Below are 27,396 nucleotides of genomic sequence, written 5' to 3'. Positions count from 1 at the left end.
CGTGCAGTGAGTTTGTACTTTCATTTGTATTTTTTTCTTAAACTTGGACCCATTCTGGCACAAAATCCACAGCTTACTCCCTTGAACTGAAGCTTTAGCTGTTCATACGCAGGGCTGTCTGAGTCTGGCAGCACGGCACTTTGTTGTGATGACGTTTATGGTGACAAACCTTTATGGAGCAGACGGAAATCTGTGCTGCAGTTTTAAACCGGAAGCTGAGTGAAAGGGCCCCTATTTTCTGATCTGTTTTTGATTAGGAAACAACATGTTTAACACACAAACGCAGTATTTTTAGGCTGACTTCTTCTCTCAATCTGAAAACCTTGTGATGCCGTGTGGTAATACAGGAAGTGCTTGCCTCTGTTTTTAAACTTCATACGCCTTCACTAGAATCATTTGGATAATCTCAGCCCTGGAATTTCCAAACTTTACTGAACAAAAGGTAAAAGGAGCTGTTAACACAAGTTGGAGCAGAGCATTTTGAGCTTTGGAGACGAAGAAAGACTAATGATAAAGGATTACATGAAACAAAACACATCTCCAGGTATGTTTTTGATCAAGTAACAACACGGATAAAAGTTCATAGGGGTCAATTTTGTGTAATATGGAACTTCATTAAACTAATTCATTTTGGAACATATTGCACAAAAACAAACAAAATCTTAATTTGTTTTACTAAAGAAACATTTTTGGGTCAACATTTATTGTATAACAGTATATACAATATTAAAATGTCATGAAATAATAATAAAAACTTTTGTGCAATGTTTTCAGCATTACCATTTTACTCTTCTAAATGTGTTGTTGCGACAGGCCTGGTGAAACGACCAGTAACACTTATGGCCCACACTGAGATGGATTATTGATACTTTGCATCTGGTGTCATCAACTTTCCCTGGGGCTGTGATGCTAACTGAAAGCACTGCTCTATCCTGAGGCTCTTTAGAGTTTAACCTGAGCTTTGTTTTAACACAATCTCACTAGAAAGAGTTCACTTAATTGGAACTACAGCAGGTGAGCCGATTTTGTGCTGCTAAACAAGTCTCTCACATACGTTACATTACATTACAAGCACTGGCCAAAACTCTCACCTTTTTGTTGAAAATCAAACACCTAAACAGGACCACGCTCATTAGGGTGCATCATTTGTCCAACAAAATCAATCTGTACCTAGCCAAAGTAAACTTCCCTGGGAAATTTCATGAAATTCTATTGATGTCTACTGGGTCCACCAAGCCTCTGAAGTTTAGTGCCTGTGGAAGCCTTAAATCTGAGCTGAAAAATCAGTTTTTCTTTAATAACATCCTTTTCCTTTCTGGAAACTTGGATTTACCGAACCCTGAGCCACACCTGTCATTGGGAGGCTCTGGGTGACGTCACACTCGCTTACTCCACTTTTTTATACAGTTTTTGATCACTACAGAAAAAGTACAAACTTTATGTCTCTTATTTCATCTTTGGCCTTTGTGGAAATTGGATAATTATGAAAAAACACTCAAAATCTCAAAATCGATATCTTAGAAAGTTATGAAGATGGAGATATAAAATTGCAAATAGCTGGATAGTTTAAAGTTATCTGAGAAAAAGTCATTTTTCTGCCAGAGCCTTTTGGACGCCGTTAGGGATGGAATGTAAGAGGCGTAAGAGATTTTCGGTTAATTGGTATTGTCACATTTTAAAATTGGGTAGTTGAATTTCTGACAGTGGGGCAAATGATGCACCCTAATGCTCATACTGAACACTGACTCCTGAAAATCTGTTGATTAAATCCATTTTGTATTTTTTTTTGAGATGTCACACTATTTTGCAACATTTGGTCTTTGTTTGCTAATGTGTGCTGTGTTTCACCATGGTAACTAATGAACATTCTGCCAGTAGAGGTACATGTAGAACACCCTCAGAATGATGTCATTGCAAAGTATCAGTAGCACCACCCTGTTACTCTTCTTTGTCCTGTCTCTATTTGAGCCCCCTCTCCCCTCTTACCCGTCTGTCTCGGTGGACTTCTAGCCTTTCTGCTCTTTCTGCCGGTTTGATCTGGAGGAAACCCTAGAAGTGTGCGACAGAGGCCAGTGAGGGGGCGAGGGCAGAGGAGGGTAGAGGGGGGCACTGGGCTGGGAGACAGCTGTAAATCAAATCGTCAAGGATGAGATAGTTCTTTCTTCTCATACAGAGCGGACCTCACCTCCTCTGAGTCTCTCCCATCACAAAGCACATCTTGTACCCTGCATCTGAAAAGGAGGCTCTGAAATACAGTCAGATATATGAGCTGTTCCTTTCTTACAGTAGGTGCTAAAATATTAGGGGTGTAACGATATCCAAGTCTCATGATACAATACTGTCATGGTATGAAACTCACGGTACGACATTTATTGCGATATCGTGGAAAAACTCACGATATGGTGGGGAGGCTCATGATTAGGGATGTAACAATATCCAAATCTCTTTTTTTCGGTACGATATTTTCACGAAATACATCTCACTAGGGGTGTGCAAAAATATCAAAATATCGATATTGGGGACTGCTGTATTGATATATTGCCAAGAGTATTTCTGGTATAGTTTACTAAATTATTTTGTTACAGTGCTACAGTTTTATTGCTTGTTCAGAGGAAGGAAATTCATTTATGCGACATATTTGACATTTTCACTGTTTTGATGATTAAAATGTTTGTGTTTCGTTTTCACTGTGCACAAGAAGTGGTTTAACAAAGACTTTTAGTAACACAGCCACGATATAGACTTTATTTTTATTGAATCGTATTGAATCGATTTAAACTATATTGTATCGAATCAAATCGTATCAAATCAAATGTATCGTGGCCGACGTATCGAGGTATGTATCGTATCGGCAACTTCTTAATGATACCCAGCCCTACATCTCACGGTACGATATTTATTGCGATATTTTGTGGAACAAAGGATCATGGTCAATGTAGTTCGCTTTGTTTTTTTACTGCTGCACCATAACTCTTAATTTAAGCAAAGAGACTTGTAATTTGATATATTGTGAAGGTCCACGATATTATTGTGAGACCTTTGACGATACGATATAATGATATTTCGATTATTGTTACAACCCTTTAAAATATCTATATATCATGCCACTAAATTTGGTTATACGGTATCTTTTAGTTTGTCCACAACTTAATTCTGCTGACTTTTAGAGCTAAATGTTTGTTTTATATCACTAATATGTCCATCACTTAGGAAACTATCTTGTGAACAATACAAATAAACTTGAATTAGATTTGGCAGCTGTTTTGATGAGTAATTTTTTAGTGTAATTTACCAAATGATTTTGTGATAGGGCTACAATTTTGTTACTTGTTTAGAAAGAGGAAACTTGCTGTTTATGCAATATATTTGGCATATTCACTGTTTTGATGATTAAAGGGGGTGTATTTAATATCAAGTTTGTGCAGGCAGTTGTCCAACAAAGAAATGTGGTTCATTGTATTATTGGTTTATGAGTCATGTTTCGTGTATAGAATCTCCACTGTTGGAGAGTTAGAACTACCCATACTAAATCATCTTTATACTCTTTTATTTAAGTCAGATTGTATTACCTTAAATATTAAATTTCAGTAAAGGACAACATTGGTAGATAGGCGATAACAAAATACAATAACAAAATTTAAAGTGCGATATACTGCTGCTTTTGTGGCTACCTGGCTCAAACACTGATCAGTTTCTAAAAGTTTTTGTCTTTTGAGCCCATGGAGACCATGTAAGAGGCTAGTTAAGGAGCTAGCTATGGATATTTGAGAGGTTATAGGTTTCTCACACCAAATGGGGCTGCAAATGTGACAGTAGACCTTCTAGAGGAAATACTTTAGGGGAATGAATACAATGTAAAATGTAATCTTTGAAAAGGAAACCACAATTATCTCACTAGTGCAAAGAAAAGGCACCCACAGTATATACTGACCCCAAAAATGTGTCTTCCATCTAACTTATATTGAACAATAAGTCAATATATTAAATATCATGACAGGCCTATCGGTGTGTCATAAGTTAGTCGTTTACTACTAATTTTTGCCATGCGATGTGAACCGATGCTCTTAAACTTATTTTCCTTTTATTAGTTGTTTAAATTGTACACCCACAGTGCAGTCTCCCACATGGTCCCCTGCAGTGGAGCCTCTTCTCCTACAGGCTGTTTTCAGTGTGCCATGTCCTCTCTGCTCTACAGTTACCTGCTCCTCTTCCTCCTGACAGCTGCCGCCTCTGCACATGATGAAGTCTTTCTGCTCAAAAGGGCAATTCATATGTGATAGTTTGGAGATAGATTTCTGGGGGATCGTGTATTTGTGGCATTGATCAAAATAATAGCACTTCTATATGCTGTTGTTTTCCTCAGGTGACGCGTGGCTTTCATATGATCAATGAAGGTTAGTGCAGCTCCGACGTGCCCTGGGATGTGAACCTGAGGCTACAGCTGGCAGATGGTACTACATTTAACAGTAGCACAGCTCACAGTGCCATAAGTCTGGATTAGAGGCAGTATCCGGACAGGCCTGTCACTGCGCAGCGCTCTGCTAACTAATGGATGAGTCCAGAGGAGCCATTGTGTGTGTGATGTATGTGTGAGAGGAGCACAGTGGAGCTGTGGCCTGCATGTATGTGCTGCTCCCTGCACACGTGTGTGAGAGTCTAACCCAGTGCATGGGGTAATTTCATTTGTCTGTGCGAAGCCAGACGGCTTAATGTCCGTGGGACCTCTGTGCTGAACCGGCCAAAATGAGACATTTGCAGCAAAGTGCTGTGAAATGCTGTCCGGTAATGCCTCTCATGTCTGGCTGTGCTTTTAGCCTTAAGGGAGAGATGGGCCTCAAGCTGTTCAGCACCGCTCCTACTCCAGACACATTTTCTCAAACACACTTTAGATCCGCTGCCTCGTATATTTCTCCACTTTCTATTCTTTTAAGTATACACCTGCATAGCTCCTCATTTGTGCTACAAAAGCCATTGTTATCCAAAAGTATGAGCTAATGCTACCGGTGTGTGCATTCATATTATTATGCCAGCTCTGCTTGGTGGGCTTCCAGAAAGTATAACTGTGCTTAAAGCAGAATCATTTATGAACTGCAACTCTAATCAGTGAAATCCATAAAAGGTGAATAGACAACAGGACCCATACATTACAGTTAGAATCATTTGTATCATAATTTGCATAGGATTTCTTCAATTACACATGATCGTTTAGCCTTCATGTGGTGTGCAGCTGTCTAAACTCATGATCAGCATCTTCTTGACCGCTGCTTCTCTTTAACCAGCTCTGACAAAAATGCACCTGGGCACATCAACTATTTCCACTAACTTTCCTCTCTATCCCATCTTCACCTGTCAAACCTCTCATCCAAGTGCACACTCTGTTCCTTCCCTCTCCTTCGCCCTGTGTCTCTCTTACATAACATTGAACATGATCTATTTATTACTTTATGAAGAGCAATAATTTAAGGCTGCAGATTTGTAGCTATAGAAATGAAATTACATTTTGAATGGTTCTAAATCGCAAATTGGAAAGACTGCAGGTTACAGAATTTCCTGCACAAAACAACAACAAGAATATGTTTTGTTACGTAAAAAAAATTACAAAACCTTACAATTGAGGACTCCTGAAATACATGTAATTCTTATATTTTTTGGAGAGTTCATATTTCAGTCCTTTCTCAAATGTTCTGAACTTTAACTTGAACTTATTTCTATTAGTAAAGCATTAATAAATAAATTCAATTAGATATTTCTTTGTCAAGTAACAGTTCTAAGCACTTTTAAGAGGAAAAAAGTACCATATTAACAGTTTTAGCAGTTTAGCCTCCGCAAAATATCACTGTAAATATTGTACCATGAGATGTATATCGTGAAAATATCGTACTGAGAGATTTGGATATTGTTACATTCCTAATTGTGAGCCTCCCCACCATATCATGAGCTTTCCCACGATATTGCAATAAATATCGTACTGTGAGGTTCATACCGTGACCATATCGTAACATGAGACTTGGATATTGTTACACCCCTACTTATAATATCTCAGAATATGAATGAGTTTTATTGCCATTGTCAATGAACAAAATTCTCAAACCAGCAACTTGCTTCAGCAGTATGGTGCAATATAAACTAATGAATAATAAGTAGTAAGTAGTAGTACTATATATAAGCTGTAATTAAGTAAAACATAAAGGTATGCATTAAAATTGGTAAATAAAAATAGACTTAATATATACAAAATATACAGTATGGGCAGAATCTCTGACCGAGTATCTTGCAAATTGAATTAAAGAAAAAAAAACATAATCATTGAAAAGACAGATGAAAAAGTATAATAACAATTTAACCTGTAGCTGAATAGACTTTATTGTTTTTAGTAATGATTTAAGCATCAGGTTTTATGATCATATCTATAGACTGTATAAAGAAGTGGACTAAGGGAGTGTGACGTCACCTATAGCTTTCTACTCCAGTCAAATGAAGCTCACCGAAGCCGGCAGGTGTAGGAGCGAATTTGGAGCCGAGTTCCACATTAGGAATAAGAGTTGAAGAATGGAAAAAACTGCTAAATAAAAACACCAGGATCATTTAGAGGGAGTTAATATGAACATTTTCAGGCTCACTGCAGCCGTTACAAAGAAAGAAGTGACGTTTTTGTGATTTGTGAATTGAGTCGATGGAGCTGGAAACGCGCCCGTGCTCACTTCCAACTTGAAACGCGGCACCTAGAGTTATTAGCTATGTTCATTTGTATATACAGTCCATGGTCACATCATTAAGAATGCAATATTTTTACTCCTATTACGCAATGTTTGTAATTGATTGAAGCAATAATTATAATCATGATTAAATACTGATTAATTGCACAACCATAACGTGAATCTTACTATATATAACTAAGTATTAACTGTCTCTTAGCTGAGACAGATATCAGGTACACCAGTAAATGTCATGTCTACTGTTACTCTGAGACTGCATGACGGGTCTTTTTTGCTCTCATCAACGCTGTACATTCATTAGCGCTGGAGCAGGAATTGCATATGGGGCCCTTGTCACTTTGAAAGACACTCTCACAAATATGCATCCGTCAGTGCTCCCATTACCTCTGCAGGTGTCTTTAAAAATAGCAAACATTGTGTGTATGTTTCTACTGCCTTGTCCAAAACATCAACAATATGCCAACCATGCACAACAGGAAGTTTTCTGCACTGTGCACTCGTGAATAGAGATGTTGAGAAAGAGAAAGCTGCACTATTTTCCAGTCGTAGACAATTGGTACTTTGCAGCTGGTTTCATCAACATTCGCTGGAGGTGTGAGGCTAACTGGAAGCTCGATGCTGTCTGAAGCCCTGTTAGACTTCTGAGCTTTGTTTTAAAGGTGTAACTTTTTGGTTGGGCGTCCATCACCTGCTTATTTCTATGGATAAGTCATTACTCTGCCTGAAATGTTCCACAGTATGACAAACAGTTCTACCTTTACATTTATTTTATTTCAGTTACAGGCAGTTTTATAGCTCAAAAATACCTAGAAAAAAAGGCTTTCTGACCTGTAACTTGGTCTGGTTTGGTTTCCATGAAGATAGAATACCAATACCATACTGGTTTACTAATACCATGCTGTGAAACATTCCAACATACTGTATCTCCATGGAGGAAATCATTTGACGGACCCTCTCCCAGAAAAGTTACACAATGCACTTTTAACATAATCTGACCAGAAGGACAAGTGAGATGATTTGTGCTCTTAAACAAGTCTCTCACACATAAAATTACAGTCACAAGCTACTATTAATCAACAGTTTTTCAGCTACTCGCACTCACCATTTCTGTTGAAAATCAAACCTCTAAACAGGACCATTAGGATGCATCGTTTGCCCCAGTGTCAGAAATTCAACTTGTACCCAATTTTAAAATGTGACAATACTTTATTATAATATTATCTCAATTGAATGATATCTATTAGGTCCACCAAACCTCTTACGTTCCATCCGAACAGCATCCATAAGGCTCCGGCAGAAAAATCAGTTTTTCTCAGATAACTTTAAATTAATTCATTTAGGGCAATGGTGTTAATGAAAGTTGAATATAAATGTTGCTATTGCTATTTGCAATTTTATATCTCTATCTTCATAACTTTCTAAGATATGACAATTTTGTCAAGATTTTGAGTTTTTTTCATAATTATCCAATATCCACAAAGACCAAAGATGAAATGAGAGACATAAAGTTTGTACTTTTTCTGTAGTTATCATAAACTGTATAAAAAAGTGGAGTAAGTGAGTGTGACGTCACCCAGAGCCTCCCAATGACAGGTGTGGCTCAGGGTTTGGTAAACCCAAGTTTCCAGAAAGGATAAGGATGTTATTAAGGAAAAAATATTTTTTCAACTCACATTTAAGGCTTCCGCAGTCACAAAACTTCAGAGGTTTGGTGGACCCAGTAGACATCAATAGAATTTCATGAAATTTCTCTCAGAAGTGATACTAGGTACAGATTGATTTTCAGAAATTTTTCAAAAAGTTGGGCAAATGATGCACCCTAAGGAACATGAATGCTCATATTGATCAGAGGCTACTGAAAATGTGTTGTTTAAATCCATTTTGTATTGTGCCTGTATCGATACTAAAAAGTCGCTTTCACAAGACAGAAATGAACCTTTCCTGAATGATCTTGAGCTGTATCAGAACAGGTAGAAACCGAGGAATTACACAGATATGAGGCCACATGGTAATATAAAAGCACTATTATTTAGTGTTGAAAATCACATTCTTGTTTAAATAAGAGTGTTTTTTTATTATGATTGTGGTATCAGAATCGGTATTGAGGATCGAGTCTGTGCCTTAGTATTGCATTTGAATTTGAAATTTTAGTATCGTGACACTAACACTAGTCCAGCGGAGACCAGCTCGTGTCCTTATGCAGTAGTCTGAGCCTTCACATTCCTCTGCTCTTATGTCACTCCTGGACACTAGATTGTTGTGCTGTTAAGAGGATGGGATCAGACATCTGCTCTCACTTCAGCTGATACGGACAGTCTGAGGGCATGTGTGCACTGTTTGACTTTGTGAACTTTCTACTGTTGAGTTTGAGCGTACACTGACTGCTTATAAGGTAAAAAATGAACGACGTAGGAAATTATTACAGGGCAGTAATTGGTTACGTTCACGGCATGTAGAAAAGTCGACTCAGTGTGACAGCTCCAGTCAAATGAAGCTCACCGAGGCTGCAGTTACATTTGAAGCTCCATATTAGGAATAGGAATTGATTTACGAACAAAATAACGAAATAAAAACGCTAGAATCTTGTAACATTTTAGGACCAAAATGAGGAGCCTGACACCCGCATTTAAAGAGAGAGGGACAATGTTTTTTCAATACAGAATGAATTGGAGCCAGAGACGATGGAGCCGGAACAGCGCCCACGCTCACTTCCTATTTGGAATGAGGTGGCTATGGTTCACTGTGCAGAATTTGATAATGTCATAATTTCAGATGGAGGAAAGAGGCTTGCATAATGGGAATTCCACTGATCTTGGAAGAAATATTAACACTCAAGGCTCAACATTTGTAGATCATATCAGTATTTGTTGCCGTAAAATCCTTTCTACTGACAACAATCAGGTATTTGACGTTTAATAATGGCACCACTTTCTGAAACTATTTTGAAAAAATAATTTCCCTTTTGTTTATTTGTGCTGACAGAGAAAACGTTGAACTCTGTGCCAGTTTTTGTCAACAAATCTACCTATTAGGGGAGAGCAATGCTTGACAAAATAAATACTTTATAATCCTGATACAGAAATATGCAGGAATAATGTAATATTTAGTATTTTGTTTGAAAGATTAAACAAGCTTTGTTTTATTTTAATCTTTTTTAAATCTCACCATCTATCTTGTTGAGTCAATTAGCACTGGGAATCACAGGTTTCTTTATGATTCAATATTTCTTTGTTAAACTACTACTTGTGCATAGTTAATATGACATAAAAAAAAAACAACTTGTAACTATTAAATATTCTTTTAGTGAATAGTGAATACGTCATGTGTATTGCATGAACAAATGATCAAAACTGCAGCACTGTAACAAAATAATTTTCTAAAAGATACTAAAGATTGTCAAAAGGAGAAATTCAATTTGTCAAATGGAGAAAAGTTTATATGGTCGAATAAGTTTCGCAGCTCATCCAAGTTGCTTCTTCAGTTCTGGTCAGACGCTTTTGGATACTTCCTTATATCTGCTTAAAGGGAGGAGCTAACTACTTTGAAACAACTTTGAAGCTTACACACCTACTTGTTTACAATTTCTGTTAGTTAGTTAGGCCTGTTGAACTTGCACTGAGTGTGGGGTCATTTTAGCATAATCATTCAGGCCCATAATGGGAGCTTTTACACTTCTGGGCCTGACCTGGCTATCCCTATTGTTTTCATTGTTTTCATTGTTGATTTAGGTTTGAGGATGGAGTTGTAGATGGTAGACAGATGATGTCTGAGTCCTCCTTTAAGGAAAAACAACCTATTTAACTCCCCTTTCAAACCAATTCTTTTCTCTGGCTAAGATCTGGACGTCACTATCTTCAAAGGAATGGCTCGTGGCTTTTAGGTGGAATTGTACAGCAGACTGAGGCCCCCTATTGCTCTCTCGTCTGTGTTGGTACATCCTCTTGTGAAGTGGCTGTTTTGTAGCCGAGAGAGCCATAGGGATTGTACACATACCAAAAAATCGTGGCAATATATTGATACAGGAGCCCACGATATCGATACCGTATCACTAAATTTAGTATCATGCTTTTTCAATATTTATATTTTTCAATATTTTAGCACAATAATGACATTGTTTATCTGAATATGTGACTAATTTCACTCAGATAAAATCAAGAGTAGCGAGCTTGTCATTGTATTTTTTATTAACTGAGAACAGAGAATTCCCGTCTTCTGTTGTTGTTGTTTGACTGATATACAAAACCATAAACGTAGCTGTCAGACAAACCCTACACAAGAAGGTATAGTTCTGTATCGATCTCATCTGAAATCTCTGAATGTTTAATGAGCCTGGGCAGAGCTGTTGAACGCTGAACAACAAATGCCTCTGAAGCGTTCATGTTTCACCTCTGTGTTCTTGATGCTCTGATAGGGTTTCTGCTGTTTATTTTCATAGTGTGATATGATGAGGGCGGGGCGGCTCCCAGGGGGCCGGCCTCATGTGATCGGCCCTTACATGGAGCGGCTTTTGGCTCTGGAGCTCGGTGCTGATGTGCAGCCAGCCTGGAATGCCAGACATTTGAATCAGACTGGTTAAAACGGAGGCTGGGGCAGTTTGCTCTAAAATAGCCCTGAGCTTGTGTCCAGAGGGAGGTGCTCAGACAAAGGCCTTTTCCCGTAAGCAGACGCCCACCTTCACTGGGACAAAGCTGCTCTGTGTGAAGGTTCACCTGTCCCCACACTGCTCCGCACCACTGTGTCAGTGTACTCGACTATTGTGGCATTTGACCACTATGGAAGATTGTGGGATTGTTCAAGTAAAAGTAATGTCCAAATGTTGATTTAAATCTTTAAATCAAACATTCACAACTCACCGACGATTGATGAAGATGGACGTTCAGGTGAAGCACACAGATCATAAGTGGTGCCCATTCGCCTTGTGCCCTTTAAATGCCCTTTAAGTCCTCTTGTGGTCAACATTTAACTTCTATGCGATGTTATGAGCAAAACATCTGATGAAATAAGTCTGCAGATTCAATAATGCGTATAACAGCGCGGCATATTTCTTTGTAAAAAAAAAAAAAAAATCTATTGAATTCTCATGAAAGCAAAATACCATGAGTCCAGGTGTCTGGACTAAGTTTTAGACTGAACTCTTTCTTAAGCCTAGTGTGAGGCTGCAACTCACAGGCACTGGCAGCTTGAAGCAGAGTAACATCCAGGGTAGGAGTCGAAATGTCAGATTCCAGATGACTGCCTTTGAAAGCCTTTCTGCCTGAGATAAATTTATCAAAACTGTAGCTCGGGTTTACACTCCAAATCTAGAATATAAATGAAATGTACAGTTTACTCTCCATTCATGAAGACATTTATGTGATGTTGTTTCCTGACATTTGACAGTTCTCGGAGTGAATGACAATAAAATAAGTCGGTAGTCCTATCCCCAGTAGTATCTGTAGAGAGTTGAGACCCTGACCTGACATAGCACCTATCAATAAGAAATGGTCTCTTCTCTTCACTTTCCTGTTATCGTCTTTTAGCCGCGCACCTGTCTCGTGCACCTGTCTCGTGCACCTGTTCTACTGGTGTCCTGCTTATGAGTGCTACCAGACTGGGGATGTCAATTACACGCCTATGATAGGGCCCCTTCTGCATTATGCATAGGAGCGGTCCACCGGGGAAAAATGGCCTGCAGCCCGGAACGACGGATGGGGAAATGGAGGGATGAATAATGGATGGAGGGACAGAGGAGTGAAACTGTGAAACCTATTGCAAACTGCACCTCTCCAAATTGAAGACTTGCCCCGACCCGCAGCTCACAGGCCCGGGGTCCAGACGCCGAGGGAAAAGACAAGTCACAGGCGACTCATGTGACAGTCCTCCACTGTGAAATGACCACAGCACAGAGGTCAGATCAGGTCAGGCTAAATGTGTAGGCATTCTCCCAGTCTGGACACGTACATGCACAACCATAGATTTATCAGACATACAAATGATTATTGTACAGAGAGTTTTGGAAAAGAGGAGATGGAAACTTGGTAATTGGGATTTCGATGATAAATATTGTAATTGCCCATGGATTTGCATAATACTTCAGTTGCAGATTCAGCTGAGTGCACACACAACATATACACGATTCACACATGCATTTCAGAATGTGTTAATAGAGCTCTAAACTACTGGATTTCTGCGCCAATGGTATATTATAATAATTATCACATCATTTGCAAAGTGACCATTCAAATCATGATTTTAATTAAGCCCTACTAAAAGCAAACCTTTTCTGACATAGTAGTAGCTGCAAGGCAAATAGCAAAAAGTTTGTACTCCAACTGTTCTACTCTAGAGACTAGGATTGTGTTGTCACATCTCATTTAATTTACCCCAGTAATAAACTTGTTGAGATTTGTAAAATGTATGTTTATCCAAAAGTTTTCAAATATTCACCAGTTGTGACCCAGCAGCTAAAGCATTTCTATGGATGATTTGCACTAGCCAGGCTGGCACCACCAAGTGCTTCTGTTCAATCTCCAGTGACTAAGTCAGGAATCGGAATACACTTGACGGTTTGCAAGAACCCTGGAAGTTGTAGACACACCGGCCAATCAGAGAAGAACTGAACCAACTCGAGTTGCGATAGCAGACTGCATACGCTATCCTCCTTTGGATTTCCTTTGTCAAATACAAACTTTACATTTTTTATTGCACCTTTAATTCACAATTTCATCTTGCAGAAACGACAATGATCGTTAACAGATGTGTTCACTCTCTGCTTTATTTGCTGGGAATTACTTGGACACCACTGAGCGTTCCGGCGCATTGCAGCGATTGGTTAAATAAAAAGAGTACGAGCCTACTGTCGACTGAATGAATCTTAATGCTGCGAGATGAATCATGCCAAAAAATCCAAAGCTCTATCCTCGGGTTTCAGAGTCTTGAAAAATAAGCTCATACGTTAAATGGTCTGCCTTTTGAATTAGTGAAAGTCCTCAAAATGGCACCTATAAATAGGAGTGAGTACATGAATAGACATGAATTATATTGTGTGAGTTTTAAGCTTTCTCTCAGTGCCTAAAAATAATTTAAACAAGTATTACGGTTTTCAGCAGTTGTCAGGTATATGTAGATTTATACAGAAAATTAGAGTAGTACCTCTGACGCACTCAAAATATTATCCATCCATCCATTTTGTTCCGCTTATGTGGAGCTGAGTTACAGAGGCAGCAGTTTAAACAGGGACTCCCAGACTTCCCTCACCCCAGACACTTCCTCCAGCACCCTCGATGGGACCCCAAGACTTTCCCAGCCCAAGCACTTCCTGAGTGTTGGTGAAAAGTCCCCAAAATGGCACCTATAAACACAAAGCTGAAATCCATGACATTCTACCATGTATTTTTAAACTCTGTGCCTAAAACCATTTCAAGAAACATTACTGTTCAGCAGTTGTCAGATGTGGACTTATGCAGAAAATGAGAGAGAAGTACCACCCACTCACTCAGGTGCTCCATATGCATATTATAAGTGTCTGTGGCAGGTCCCAGATGTACGCTAATGCCAGTCAGCGCACTAGTGAACGTAAAAGATGTTGTTGTTGTCACGGCGATGACACTGTTTGTCACTGGAGCGGAGGATTCTGCCACCCTCAGAGGAGCCAGTGCGAGCAGCGTCTCTGAAAGCCTGTCTCTGTGCCGCTGCGTTCACACACCACTGCAAGCCACAACAAAGCCACTCTTATCCAGTTGTGCTACAATGAGATTAAGAGACAATGGAGCTCATAAGGCTAATGTTAGCATCTGCTGTTCCAGTCACAGATTTGTTTTTCTAATCTGGAACATGGGTCTGAGAGGCTGCGATGAAAATGAGTTTGTGTTACTGCTGTTTTGGAGATGAGCTTTAAAGGGCTCAGATTATGCAATATTTTGATCTAAGTTATGATGTTTCCTCATCAGAAACATATCCGGACTTGTGTCTCATTTCATTTGCATATGTTTAACAAATCCTGCATATTTAAGATGAGTTCTTCTCTCAAACAAAAAACACTGTTCCACCTTATGATGTCAAGTGGTAAGTGCTCCACTATGTTTTTAAACTCCATACACTCTAATCTCTAATCTCTACTGAACTAAAAATAAAAGGTAGCTCATAACTTGAACTTCACTTCATGATACACAACTTTGGGCATGTTTTTGTTGAGGTATCAGCATTATCACATGGTTTAACCCTTCTGGACCCACGGTATCATATACGTATGACACCTGGAAATATGTTTTATATAACTGCCCATAACTTCCCAACCATAAAAGATAGAAACTTACTTTTATCCCCTTGAAAAGTTGAGAGTTGCGGCTTTTTGAGCACATTTCCTGCATTATCCTATGTCACACACGCTACGGAATGACGTAGGGAAAATGAGTGTCCTGTAGGAACTTTGTTTTACGCCAAACACATGCGCTCTATCCATTATGATTGGCCCAAACTTTGCCAAAGAGTGTAGTGAGTCAAGATGGTCGACTGCTCTGAGCGTGTGTGTTCGTAACAATTGAAAAAGCCGCTCCAATTATTTCTCAAATAAATGGCAAATTATGCATCTCGGTCTGCATAACTGCGCAGTCCTTTCTATTTTTATTTGAAAGGTTTATTTCACTCAACATGTACAAACACAAATGTAATATACACCGTGGAAATGCATGGAAGTGATGTGGCTCTGTGCCCTGGACCTGACATGAGTTGTTTCCATTGGCACCAGTAAAGTCATGGGGCAAATACACTTTTTTTTTGTTTTGAAGGTAATAAGGATATTTTTAGCTTACTTACAGACTTTATATTTCCAACTTTTGTAGCTAAGGCCCTAACTTAAATGTCCAAAATGTTTGCTGTATGTTTGCTGCATGTTTGCTGTGTGTTTTGTAAAAAAAAAAAAAAAAAAGTGAATTATATTTTCAGTTTTTTTTTGGGGGGGGGGGTTGGTCCTGTAGCTTTTATTACAGCCATATGACCCAGCTATAGCAGTTTTGTGAAATAACAGGCTGTACTAAAAAATATATGTATAACACTTCATTAGGGGGTAAAAGGGGGTGTTTTAATAGCAATTAAGAAAGAAAAAAAATCCAGGCGAGGACAAATGTACTAAAATCCCCTTAGGTCTGGAAGGGTTAAAACTCACAAAGCAAGTGATTTTTTTATTTTTTTTTACTTTCCCTGGGAGATGAAGCTGACTGAAGGGCCTGCTCTGTCTGAAGCTCTGTTACTCAAGTTAGATTTTAATCTGACTAAAAGGAATCGATTTAGGTGAGCTGATTTGTGCTGTTAAACAAGTCCCTTTTGAATAGTATCAGCGTCACAAGATATCAACTCTTGTTTCATTTTTTTGCTGAAAATCATAATACTTAAATGAGACTATGAACACTTGATCACAGGCTCTTGAAAATTAGTTTCAATCAATTTTTGTATTTCCTTTTCTTGCGTTTTCATACAGTCTAAAAGTAGGTTGTGTTTGCTAATTGTGTACACTGTATCGCCATGGTAACCGCTGTACATTCCTCCATAGATGTACATACCCCCCATAGCTTCAACGACCATGAGGCCTGGTTCACAGCAAAGGGGGACACTTGAAAGCACAGAGTGTGAATGGATCCTTCAGAGCGTGTTGTTGTATGGACCGTACATACCAGCACCTCCCTGACCCCGCGTGACCTCTGTCCCATTTTTATGTCTCTCACGCACACGGAGCCCCCCCTAAGCCCCTCGGGCCGACCCCCTCTTATGTAAGGTAATGTTAAAGAATGTCCAGAGAAGTCTTCAGCCATGACCTTGGTTTTGAAAGAGGCCTCCAAAGCTGTAGTAGTGTCTCATGATCACGGTCACATGTGGGAGGGCAGCCTGCACATGACTCTACAAATGCTTTCTACAATATGAGCTTTGTGCTACTCATCATTAAACCGCTGCATACCACTTTGAAGAATTCCTTTTAAGCCGGTGATCGATGTTGCACTGCTTGTACGGCCCAGTTTGGTCATTTCAAGTCAATCAAAATTTCCGATCGTAATATCAGTGCACGTGCCGCAATGGTTAAAGGTCCTATATTACACAAAATTTACTCTTGTGAGCTTTAAGTCATATTATAAAGTGTCTAGTTTCATTCACACATTTCTGAGTAACCCTTTATTATTAGTCTGTTTCTATCTCCAAAGCTCAAAATACTCTGTTCCACCTTGTGATGTCATGAAGCTGAAGAAATGTGTTTTTTGTAATAGTGCAGCAGATTAGTAAAAAAAAAAATCTTTCACTTTGGTTTAAAAGCATGAAATTTGGCAAAGATGCTGTCTATATTTTGGAATAAGGCCACTCAAAAATTAAATGTGGAGGCCATTTTTCAATTGCTATTAAATGGTTGTTATATAAATTATTCAAAAGTGATCCAAGCAGAACATTTGATATAAATGCTCTCTAAAGGACATGTTAAACGGAAAAAGATGCTTGTCACAAATTCAAGGCGGCCACCTTTTTTAAAGATGTCCACCGTTCTTGTAGAATATTTTTTTATTTCAGTTATTCAAATGGTGATGCAAACTTAAAATCAGGCAGAAATACTTGATCCCTTCTCAAAGTAGCTTCTATACCACCGCTTTCATCGAGTCGTTCCAGGTCCAGGGTCACTGGCATTTTGTTGATCTTGTGAAAGAGTGGAATGTTAGTGAGAATCATTTTATAGCCGTCATGTTGAGAAACATGATTTAAGAAATTCTGATCTAACTACATATATTACTAGCTAGAGTACAAAATTTACTCTTGTGAGCTTTAAGCCATCTTATAATGTTGTTACCTCATCAAAAACATACCTGGAGTTGTGTTTTGTTTTATTCACATATGTTTGCATTCAGTTTTTCAAGTTTTCTGTAGTAAAAAACAAACAAACAAAGTACAGCCAATACAAAGGTTGGGGCACTGTTTCACTGCGTTGAGGACTCGTTTTGTTTATATTTCAACCATTTTGTAAAGTGTTTAATGAAGAAATGTCCTTTGAGTTGTAGAAAACAAGTCAGTCGTTCCTAGCCACTGATTCACTGAAGGTGGGTCTTTTTTAAGCCAGCTTCTTGTTATTGCTTTTTTTGATGCCAATGTCAGAAACTTAAAAAGGTATCCGTCCGCTTTTTCGATCACCTCTCCAGGCAGAAGGCCTAACAAAAATATCTCCGGGTCCTTGGGGACAACATAAGTCAAGATCGTATCTGTTTTTCCAAACACACTGTCCCAGAATGTTTTTAATTTTGTCCAAATGTCCAAAAATATGAGAGTGATTGGCATTTGAGTGGCCACACTGTCTCCAACAATGACAATCAAACCCCCAATCAAACTCTGACAGTAATTTGGGGAGTAATAAAGAATCGTATAAGACATTTCCACCCAAATTCCCTACACCTTTTGGAGCTGGTTGTTGTTTGTTGTGTGCTGCACATCAAAAGCCAGTCGCCCTCAGATAAAATAATATTCAGCTCCTCTTCCCATTTAGATTTTGTTTTTAAGTTAACAGCTACTTTTTACATGTAATTCAGTAGAGACTGGCAATTCCAGGGATGAAATTATCCAAATGATTTTAGTGAACAGTGTTGGGGAGTAACAGATTACATGTACCAGCGTTACGTAATCAGAGTACAAATTATGAGTAACTGTGTTCAGTTACAGTTACTGTTTCCATGAGTGGTAATTGGATTACAGTTACTTTCTTGAAATAAATGGATTACATGGTGGTGTTTTCCTGTTTTCACATTTTGGGCTAAACCAGAACTAAAACCAGGACTCAAACCAGCACTAAAACCAGGTCTAAACTAGGTCTAAACTAGGTTCCTTCCCAACACTGTTAGTGAAGGTGTATGAAGTGTAAAAATACAGTGGAGCACTTCCTGTATTAGCACGTGACACGAGAGAAAAACCTAAATATGCAGAATTTGTGTGTTAAATATGTGTGAATGAAACAAAACACTCCAGGTTTTGTTTGAGTCGTGACAAATGCTTTCTACAGTACGAGCTTTGTGCTACTCCTCATTAAACTGCTGTGTACTACGGTGAAGATTTACTGTTGAGATGGGGATCAATATTGTACTGTCTGCACTGCCAGTTTGGTCATTGCAAATCAATAATATTTTGTGACACCACTTTCAAAAACATGTGACTCTTCGGGGAGTCTCAGAAGTAGTGCTGGGCCTTTAATTGAATTTTTATCGAGATTGAGATTCAGTTATTTCTTATCGTCAGTGATCAGCTTGAGTCTTTTAAATCGAGAGGTCTACAGTAAGCAAAAGCTTGTGGTTTGGAGCAGAGTTCAGTCTTTGAAGGAAGAAATGTGAGTATTTTTGTGTCAAATCACAATGATTTCATGCCTGTATTTTTGTGGGAACCTATATTGACAGCCATTTTATTATTTTGTTTTCTTAAGGGCCCATATTTTCCAATCTTTGTTATATCCATGTTGTTTCCTCATCTAAAACACACCTGGAGTTTTGTTTTGTTTCATTCACACATACATATTTAGGGTGAGCTCTTCTCTCAAACTGATACCAGTTGACCTTGTAATGTAATTCAGGAAGTGCTAATTTAATCCCTGGAATTTCTAATCTCTACTGAACTAAAGATAAAAGGAGCTATTGACTTGAAAACTATTACTTCATCACAAAGTGGAACAGAGCATTTTGAGCTTTGGAGATGCAGACAGACTAATAATAAAGGATTACTCAAATATGTATGAATGAAACAAAACACAACTCCGGGCATATTTTTGATGTCGTAACAGCATTATAACATGACTTAAATCTCACAATAATCAATTTTGTGTATATGTATATTAGGGTGCATCATTTGCCCAACTTTTTGAAAATCAATCTGTACTTAGTATCAATTTTTCACACTTGCCAAAGTAAACTTCCGTGAGAAATTTCATGAAATTCTATTGATGTCTACTGGGTCCACCAAGCCTCTGAAGTTCAGTGCCTGCAGAAGCCTTAAATCTGAGTTGAAAAATCTGTTTTTCTTTAATAACATCCTTATCCTTTCTGAAAACTTGGGTTTACCAAACCCTGAGTCACACCTGTCAGTGGGAGGCTCTGGGTGACGTCACACTCACTTCACTTTTTTATACAGTTTTTGATCACTACAGAAAGAATACTAACTTTATGTGTCTCATTTCATCTTTGGTCTTTTTGGATATTGGATAATTATGAAAAAAAAACTCAAAATCTTGAAAAAATTGTCATATCTTAGAAAGTTATGAAGATAGGGATATAAAATTGCAAATAGCAAAAGCAACATTTATATTCAACTTTCATTGACACCATTGCCCTAAATTGATTATTTTAAAATTTTTTGAGAAAAAGTAATTTTTCTGCCGGAGCCTTAAGGACGCTGTTAAGATGGAACATAAGAGGCTTGGTGGACCCAGTAGATATTATTCAATTGAGCTAATCTTCCACAAATTTTGTTTTAATTGGTATTGTCACATTGTAAAATTGAGGACAAGTTGAATTTCTGACACTGGGGTAAACAATGCACCCTAATGTATATAGGACCTTTCAAATAAATCAATAAATATAAAGAAACAAAGGCTATGTGTGAGTTAATTGTGTTAGCTTCAGATACTTGAACTTCTCCTGAGATTTTGTAAATGTATTTAATCAAAAATGTTTTCACGGAGGAAACGTGTCTGATTTGTAAATGGGTTGATGCGTGAAAGTGATAATTATTTTTACAACTGCGAGGTTAGAATACCTCATCTAATTTCAGTTTCTGTTACTTTGGGCAAGATTTATTTTTAAATAAAGCAGTTGCATTTGATGTTTTGAGTTCATGCTTCTATCATCAACTGTTGATTTTAAATTTAATAAACCTGACCTCTCTTTATCCCCAGATATGAGGCAAACATGTTCAAATTTAATATTGTGTTTATTGGTAACGATTGTAATTCTGATTTATTCTTAATTACAAAAACAGAATACATAAAGGCCAAGTTGTTTAGTTTTTTTATTCTTTCGCTGATTAAATTAAGTAGTATAAGCCTTTACTTTGGGTTGCCAGTTACAAAGATTAAAACCAGTTGGAAATAAAACTAAAATGACTCATAGATCACTACAAAAACCTCAGCATCTGCAACCAATCATTAATCAGTGCTAGTGCAGCCTCTGCAGCTCAGTGAGTGAATTATGGAGGTTTTGAGCTTTCACATGAGGCCTGTCCATAAACTGAGAATGAGAAAAACTTGTATGTGTCCTCTATCTGCAGGTTAAAGTGCCTATGACAGGTTAGACTCCTCATTTTACTGAAACACAGTTATGCTCATTATACTAAAGATTTGTACAAAAGCATGCTCGTTTTCCCAATTTGTCCATTTTTTTTAGCTATAAAATTTGACTTCCTGTTTGGAAATCGTAACATCACATTAGAGAATTCCATAACTATTACCTTACAAAACACAGGAATGTACACAGGAATTATTCTCTGACAAATACACATATACAGGGTTCCCACGGTCATGGAAATCCTGGAAAAGTCATGGATATTGAAAATGTCATTTTCCAGGCGTGGAATAGTCATAGAATTTTGTAAATTCAGTGAAAGTTTTGGAAAAGTTTTGAAAAATGTTAGTATCTCTTTCACACAACTACAGTGTTCTGTTAAGTTATCATTAGACTATTATGATTTGTTTATAAGAGATGACAATAAATGCACTGACAGTATTTTGAATGTTAAAAAAAACTATAAAACCAAACCATAAGGTGAGAGGAAAGAGTTAACGTTTCATATTTAGCCCTAAAAGTCTGATCAGTTCTACACATGCAGGGTGCCGTAAAGTCATGAAAACGTCATGGAAAAGTTTTGAAATTTTGTCAGTGAAACAGAGTGAGAACCGTGCATACAAGAAAGCACGTTTTTGTTTAAATCATGTTTAAAGCATCAGAAAAAATGTGCTGCTTGTGTGTAAATTGTGCCGTGTTATAATGTTCTTACCTCATCATAAACATAACCTGGAGTTGTGTTTTGTTTCATTCACACATTTGAGTGATCCTTTATTATTAGTCTGTCTAATCTCCAAATCTCAAAATGCTCTGTTGCACCTTGTGATGTCATGAAGTGGTAGTTTTAGCTCCTTTTACCTTTAGTTCAGTAGAGATATCAACTCCAGGTACGTCTGTGGTGAGGAATTATTACAACATAGATCAGAAAATAGCGCAATATGGTCCCTTTAAGGTTCAGATGTGATTGCAGTACCACCTTGTTTAAACTGACAAGATGGATTTCTCAGTTTCTCCTTGGCACAGTTCATTCATTGATATATGGCACTCTTTATAAACTACTCTTTTGTTTTCCTTGGCGTGGTCCTAATGCGTGTTGACAGTAGCAGATGATGAGTAAGCCTCTGCGAATAAAGGAGGTAATGAAAGTGTGGGAAATTCTTCATTTGCATTGACAGTAATTAACACCTAGACATGCTGGGATGCTGCATGTTTAGACAACACATGGGTGGGTGTGAACCTCGTCATGATAAATCAGTTGTTTTGGTCTCGACTGCTCTTTCTCAATAGCTTCTGATTGTGCAAACATATACTTAGCGCTATTATCTTCTAATCTTACTTAAATACACCTTATGTCTTCCAGCCCACACATCGTCTTCCTGTCCCAGAGCGTCTTGGGTGTTTCTGAAGGGGCTTCCCCGATGGAGTCCTCCCTCTGTGGGTCCAGATTATGTCATGAGATCGCACACTCCTGGTTCGGTTTGGTTATCGGAGCGAGAGACTGGACCGAAGAGTGGATCAGTGAAGGATTTGCCACCTTCTTAGAAGATATCATATGGGCCCAAGCTCAGCAAGTATGTTATAACTGTTTTGTATACTCACCCAAAAACATCTAGAACAGTGGTCCTAATCTTTTTTGTCTCAAGTACCAACTATGGTTCTCAAAAGTATCGAAAATCAGATTATAAAACTAGTGTCAAAACTACTCACTTCAGCAAGTGTCGATACTAAATAAGTCACATTCACAGGACAGAACCTTTCCTGCAAAGTTTTAGAATAGTACTGTCCAACCTGTAGCTCGGGAGCCAACAGTAGCTCTCTATTCCCTTCCAAGTAGCTCGCCAAAGAATTTCTGAATTATAAATCTTGTGCTGAATGATTCAACTTTGATGAACTACCATTGTAAATTTATTATTGTGATTCCTTAATTTGTGCACTAATAAATGGATAAACGTCTATGTTTTATAGGTATTTTATGCTTAATTTTTCGTCTGTAAAATTGAAATTAGTAGCTCTGTGCCATTTTCTTTTTGTAAAGGTAGCTCACTGGAAGAAAAAGGTTGGAGACCCCTGCTTTAGAATGATATCGAACTGTATCAGAACAAGGCGAAGACCACATAGATCAATATCCACTATGGACGGTACCTGGAACTTAGGGTTTACACAGATGTAAAGCCACATGGTAATATAAAACAAAATACTACAATTGAATGTTGAAAATGACAATGAATATAATACATTTTATTAGTGGTGTCAGAATCAGTACTGAGTATCAAGTCTGTTCTTTAGTATCAAAATTGAGTTTGACATTTTTGTATGGTGGCGACACTAGTATCCCTCAAGCATTGTATCACACTCTGAGTACTCCCTATATATAGTGTATTAGTGATTCATTACAAACTATAAATCAGTTTACCAGTATTATGCCAATGTCAAATCATACATACAAAATACTCATATGGATGTAGAATTTACTGCAAGCATAATTTTGCATTCAAATTCCATACAATTTGACCTTCTTTATAATTCTGAAATCGTATCAAGAGCATCAGGCTTGTTTACCCTTGGTTAGACACGGATCAACAATACAGTCATTTTGTCAATTTTCAGTGTTAATTATTGCAACTTTGAGTAGTATAAATACATTGTGATTTCATGATTGTTAGGATTTATACCATTATATAGCCCCTCCTGGGAAGTCTGACTGATTTCAGCCCTTAAATTTCCAGTTGAAGTCATATTGGCATTCTCATGGAAAGTGAAAGAACCAGTGCTAAAAAAATAACATATTTTACAGTGTTAATTTTAAGGTGTAAAAGTATTTTTGAAACCTTGAATACATCATCAGTATTACTCTGCAGATCTTTTCACTCCTTGCACATTGGCAGTGCAAGTTGTCACCTCTTAAAATGTGTTTTTGCAACTGACTCCAGGTATCTCAGGGACTCCAGATGGAAACTAGCTATTTAGCTTTAATTTGGTCCAGAACATGTCTGTTTTTATGAGCTTAAAGGTATTATACAAAATGTACTCTTGTGAGCTTTAAGTCATGTTAAAATGTTGTCCTGGACTGAACCAGGACTGAACCAGGACTAAAACAGGACTGAACCAGGACTGAACCAAGACTGAACCGAGACTGAACCAGGAGTGTTGGGACGGGCCCGGAATTGCACCCGCGTAGACTGTCAGGTGATCAGGACTGAGACCGGGACTGAGACAGGGTTTGAGGCTGGTACTTAGACCGGGACCAGACCGGGACAAGATTAGGACTGAGACTAGGACTGAGACCGGGTTCAGACCAGGACTGAGACCAGGACTGAGATCAGGACTGAGACCGGTTTAGTCCTGGTTTAGTACTGGTTTAGTCCTGGTTCAGTCCTGGTTCAGTCTGGCATCGCAATTTAAGTCACGGAAACGGGAAACGGTCGTTAGACAAATAATTAAGAAAACAGCTGATTTTCCTTTTCTTATTTTTGGTTTTATTTTGAAAAAGGAATGAACGAATGAGACACGGATTTACCATCACATGTGCCCTTTAATATCTCTGTAAATTGTCCCTTCAAATAAAGACTAAACTAAATTCAATGGAGCATGATTGAGTGCTAGAAAAAATGAATAAAATACAAATGATCTGTGTTATATTACTACTACAGTGACGATAGACACAGACATGAAAACCAAATTGATTACAGCAACTTAATACTATTAGCATCGTCTTTTTATTGTTATTGACTTTGCTGTAGATAACCACACAGTACTTCTTCTCCTCTCCACACTCGATATAGTATTGTATTTGTATTATTCCCTCTGATCCACTGAGTGCAGCTCTTGTGTCTGAACAGCTCTCAGTGCAGGAGGCAGCAGAACAGTCTGACCTGAAGGCTCTGCTGAGGTGGAGACGATTGTCAGATGAGCTACACAACTCACAAGAACAACTACAGATTCTCCGGTGAGTGCACACTATTACACTGGCATACTACACACAGTCCAAAACAAGGCACCGGGAGCAGCTCTGTTGAGTTCACTAGACTTAGGCTGCGTTCAGACTGCAGCCTGAAGGTACCCAAATCCGATTTTTTGGTTTCTATGTGACCTGTGTCTGATCTTTTAATGACAGTCTGAACGACACAGATCAGATTTTTTCAAATGCGACCCAGGCCACTTGGATATGTGGTCCTGAAACCGATACATATCCGATCTTTTGACATGCGACTTCAGTCTGAACGGCCAAAGCGCATTCATTCGACCTACACGTTATCAACCAGCCACAAACGTCACTATTCTGTGCTGAAGTAGGCAAAAATTGTTAATGAACTCCGTGTCACTGAAGTGAAGCACATCGCCACTCACCACTCTTGGCTACGTCTCCACACCGACACGTTCCTTTCTACGGACGTTGCTGCCGCTGTCCCACAAAACGCCACGGCCAAAAACCTCGTCCTTCTCCTTCTCAATCTCCTTAAAACAAGTAAGTTGTTCATGTTCTGGCTCCGGTACAAGAGGAACTTTAAAATCGCCAGGTGCTCAATGCTCGCATCCATATTTGGACAACTTCTGTAAACACAGAGCACGCTCGCTTGCGGTTGACGTCATCATGTCCTCCATTGCGCATGCGGGACACTTTCGGGCCGTTTAATGTTCATACTGGAGTCACATACAAGTCTCATTTAATTGGAAATGTGAACGACCTCGCAAAAACAATCAGAAAATCAAAAAATCGGAATTGAGCATTAAGCCCTGCAGTCTGAATTTAGCCTTAGACTTAGACAAATTTTACTGATCCACAAGAGAAAGTATTTGGACATAGTAGCTAACAGATCACAATATATTATAATAACAACAAGAAAAATATAAGTGGTAAAAATAAATTGCAAATAAGTACCAAAAATATCAAGAGACTGGCATAATTATGTAAATATATATGTACAAGTAGAAATAAAATATAGAAATATAATCATACAAATATATCTCATCTATATATGAGGTTGTAAGGAAAAACATTGCAAAAATAAAATGATTATTGACAGAAACACGGGCTTCTCTGTTACATAAGGGTGAGTTGTTGTACAGTTGTAGGGAGTATTATCTGTTACGTGAGGGTGAGTTGTTGTACAGTTGTAGGGAGTATTATCTGTTACGTGAGGGTGAGTTGTTGTACAGTTGTAGGGAGTATTATCTGTTACGTGAGGGTGAGTTGTTGTACAGTTGTAGGGAGTATTATCTGTTACGTGAGGGTGAGTTGTTGTACAGTTGTAGGGAGTATTATCTGTTACGTGAGGGTGAGTTGTTGTACAGTTGTAGGGAGTATTATCTGTTACAGTAAGGGTGAGTTGTTGTACAGTTGTAGGGAGTATTATCTGTTACGTGAGGGTGAGTTGTTGTACAGTTGTAGGGAGTATTATCTGTTACGTGAGGGTGAGTTGTTGTACAGTTGTAGGGAGTATTATCTGTTACGTGAGGGTGAGTTGTTGTACAGTTGTAGGGAGTATTATCTGTTACGTGAGGGTGAGTTGTTGTACAGTTGTAGGGAGTATTATCTGTTACGTGAGGGTGAGTTGTTGTACAGTTGTAGGGAGTATTATCTGTTACGTGAGGGTGAGTTGTTGTACAGTTGTAGGGAGTATTATCTGTTACATAAGGGTGAGTTGTTGTACAGTTGTAGGGAGTATTATCTGTTACGTGAGGGTGAGTTGTTGTACAGTTGTAGGGAGTATTATCTGTTACATGAGGGTGAGTTGTTGTACAGTTGTAGGGAGTATTATAGTATGAATGTAGTCCTATATCTCTCACTGTTGGAGCTGTAGGAGCCTGTTGGTGAGTGAGTTCCTCTGTCCTTCTATAGTCTGGTGCAGTGGATGAGTTGTACAGTTGTAGGGAGTATTATCTGGCCCTTGTCCGGTGTCCTCCTGTCTCTCACTGTGACAAATATCTCTAAAATTATGTGTATAGACTACTCCATAAATGCATTTCTTCACTAGGACTGTCAGCTTAACACATTTTTAGGCACTGTATATTACTACAGAGATATACTGAAATAAACAATAATATTGAAACTACTTGTACACTGATTATAAAAAAATAATGCAAGATAATCCTTGTAAACCATCTTTTTATAGATAGTATAATGAACAGATATGAGATGCAACAAGAAAACAACACAATGAACCAATAATTAGCCATAGTTGTCACATATTCAACCTTTTACAGCTCAAATTTTAGCCGTATTCCAAATAGGAAGCGAACATGGGGGTGTTTCCGTCTCCATCGAGTCCAAAGATCCCAGTGATGTTTACAATTGATTTTACATTGAAAAAGTGTTCCCCCTCTCTCTGTAACTGCTGCTGTGAGCCTCATCATTTTGATCGCCATTTTCTCCATAAATAAATCCCTAATCCCATTATGGAATGCAGCTCCAAATTTGC

General features: G+C 38.3%; 1 protein-coding gene across 6 annotated transcripts in view; it reads left to right on the top strand.

Annotated features, from left to right (window-relative positions):
- The window catches only part of aopep (aminopeptidase O (putative)), a 287,164-nt gene that overhangs the window by 42,546 nt on the left and 217,222 nt on the right, over positions 1–27,396 (top strand). For all 6 annotated transcript variants that reach the window (XR_008633214.1, XR_008633215.1, XM_055161429.1 and 3 more), the window contains exons 9-10: positions 22,338–22,548; positions 24,817–24,923. Coding sequence is in view for 4 of the 6 variants with exons in the window: in XM_055161429.1 (XP_055017404.1) it covers positions 22,338–22,548; positions 24,817–24,923 (318 nt within the window). In the remaining 2 variants the exon portion in view is untranslated. The remainder of the gene's footprint in view (positions 1–22,337; positions 22,549–24,816; positions 24,924–27,396) is intronic.

Source organism: Boleophthalmus pectinirostris, unplaced genomic scaffold, assembly GCF_026225935.1.
Source record: "Boleophthalmus pectinirostris isolate CB_2022bp ecotype Guang Dong unplaced genomic scaffold, ASM2622593v1 HiC_scaffold_4, whole genome shotgun sequence".
Taxonomy (NCBI): domain Eukaryota; kingdom Metazoa; phylum Chordata; class Actinopteri; order Gobiiformes; family Gobiidae; genus Boleophthalmus; species Boleophthalmus pectinirostris.
The sequence above is the reverse complement of the archived record's forward strand: the minus strand, read 5'-3'. Positions and strand labels throughout refer to the sequence as shown.